The following is a 713-nucleotide window of genomic DNA, read 5'->3' as shown; positions in this document are numbered from 1 at the left end:
GTGCTGGGCGGGAGCACCCACCCACCCATTCACCAACCCCTACATCACCTGCTCTGCCTGCCGCAAACCCACACCCTCCACTGCCCCCCCCCCCGGACACCGTCCGCCGCCCTGCCCCCTCGTGCCAGGCATCACGGGCACCATCCCCGCCTTCATCGGGGCCCTGCCCCGCCTCAAGCACCTCAACCTGCGCTTCAACAAGCTCACCGGCACCCTGCCGCCCGCGCTGTGCGACGCGGCGCGGCTGGCGGCCCCTGGTGGCGGGCTGGAGGTGCTTCACGTGTCGTCGAACCGGCTGGTCGGCACCCTGGAATGGATGGCGGGATGCGAGGACCTCATCACACTCGATTTGGGGGTGAGACGCCGCCCCACAAACGCGGCTCAGCGCCGCAGTCGCGTGTCCCTGCTGTTGACGCGGCATGTTCTTATTCGACTCTCCTCGTGGCCCGAAACAATCGGGACCCTGCCAGTCATTGGACAGGGACAAAATCGCCGGTGCGGCTGTGTAACTTACGAGCGGCACACCCCACCAAGCCCCGCTGTGTCACCTTTGCTATCGAATTGACAGCCCTGCAGCCCTTACCTTTGCCCAATCCTGTCCTGGATTTCCCCCCTGGGCCAGCACCTGGGGACCTAATGCGTTCCCGCCCTCATTCCACACGCCCGTCCCCCCGGCCCCATCCTCACACGCCGCGAGGCGCCCTGTCCAGCCC

At 67.2% G+C, this 713-nt stretch overlaps 1 protein-coding gene across 1 annotated transcript in view; it reads left to right on the top strand.

Moving 5' to 3' along the window:
- The window catches only part of MNEG_3603 (hypothetical protein), a gene marked incomplete at both ends in the record, with an annotated part of 2,330 nt that extends 1,693 nt beyond the window's left edge, over positions 1-637 (top strand). The window contains 2 exons of the mRNA XM_014047913.1: positions 129-355; positions 623-637. Coding sequence (XP_013903367.1) covers positions 129-355; positions 623-637 — 242 coding nt within the window. The remainder of the gene's footprint in view (positions 1-128; positions 356-622) is intronic.
- Positions 638-713: the final 76 nt, after the last annotated feature.

This window comes from Monoraphidium neglectum, assembly GCF_000611645.1.
Source record: "Monoraphidium neglectum strain SAG 48.87 unplaced genomic scaffold scaffold00460, whole genome shotgun sequence".
NCBI lineage: Eukaryota > Viridiplantae > Chlorophyta > Chlorophyceae > Sphaeropleales > Selenastraceae > Monoraphidium > Monoraphidium neglectum.
Note: the sequence above shows the minus strand (reverse complement) of the source record. Positions and strands in the feature narration are given on the sequence as shown.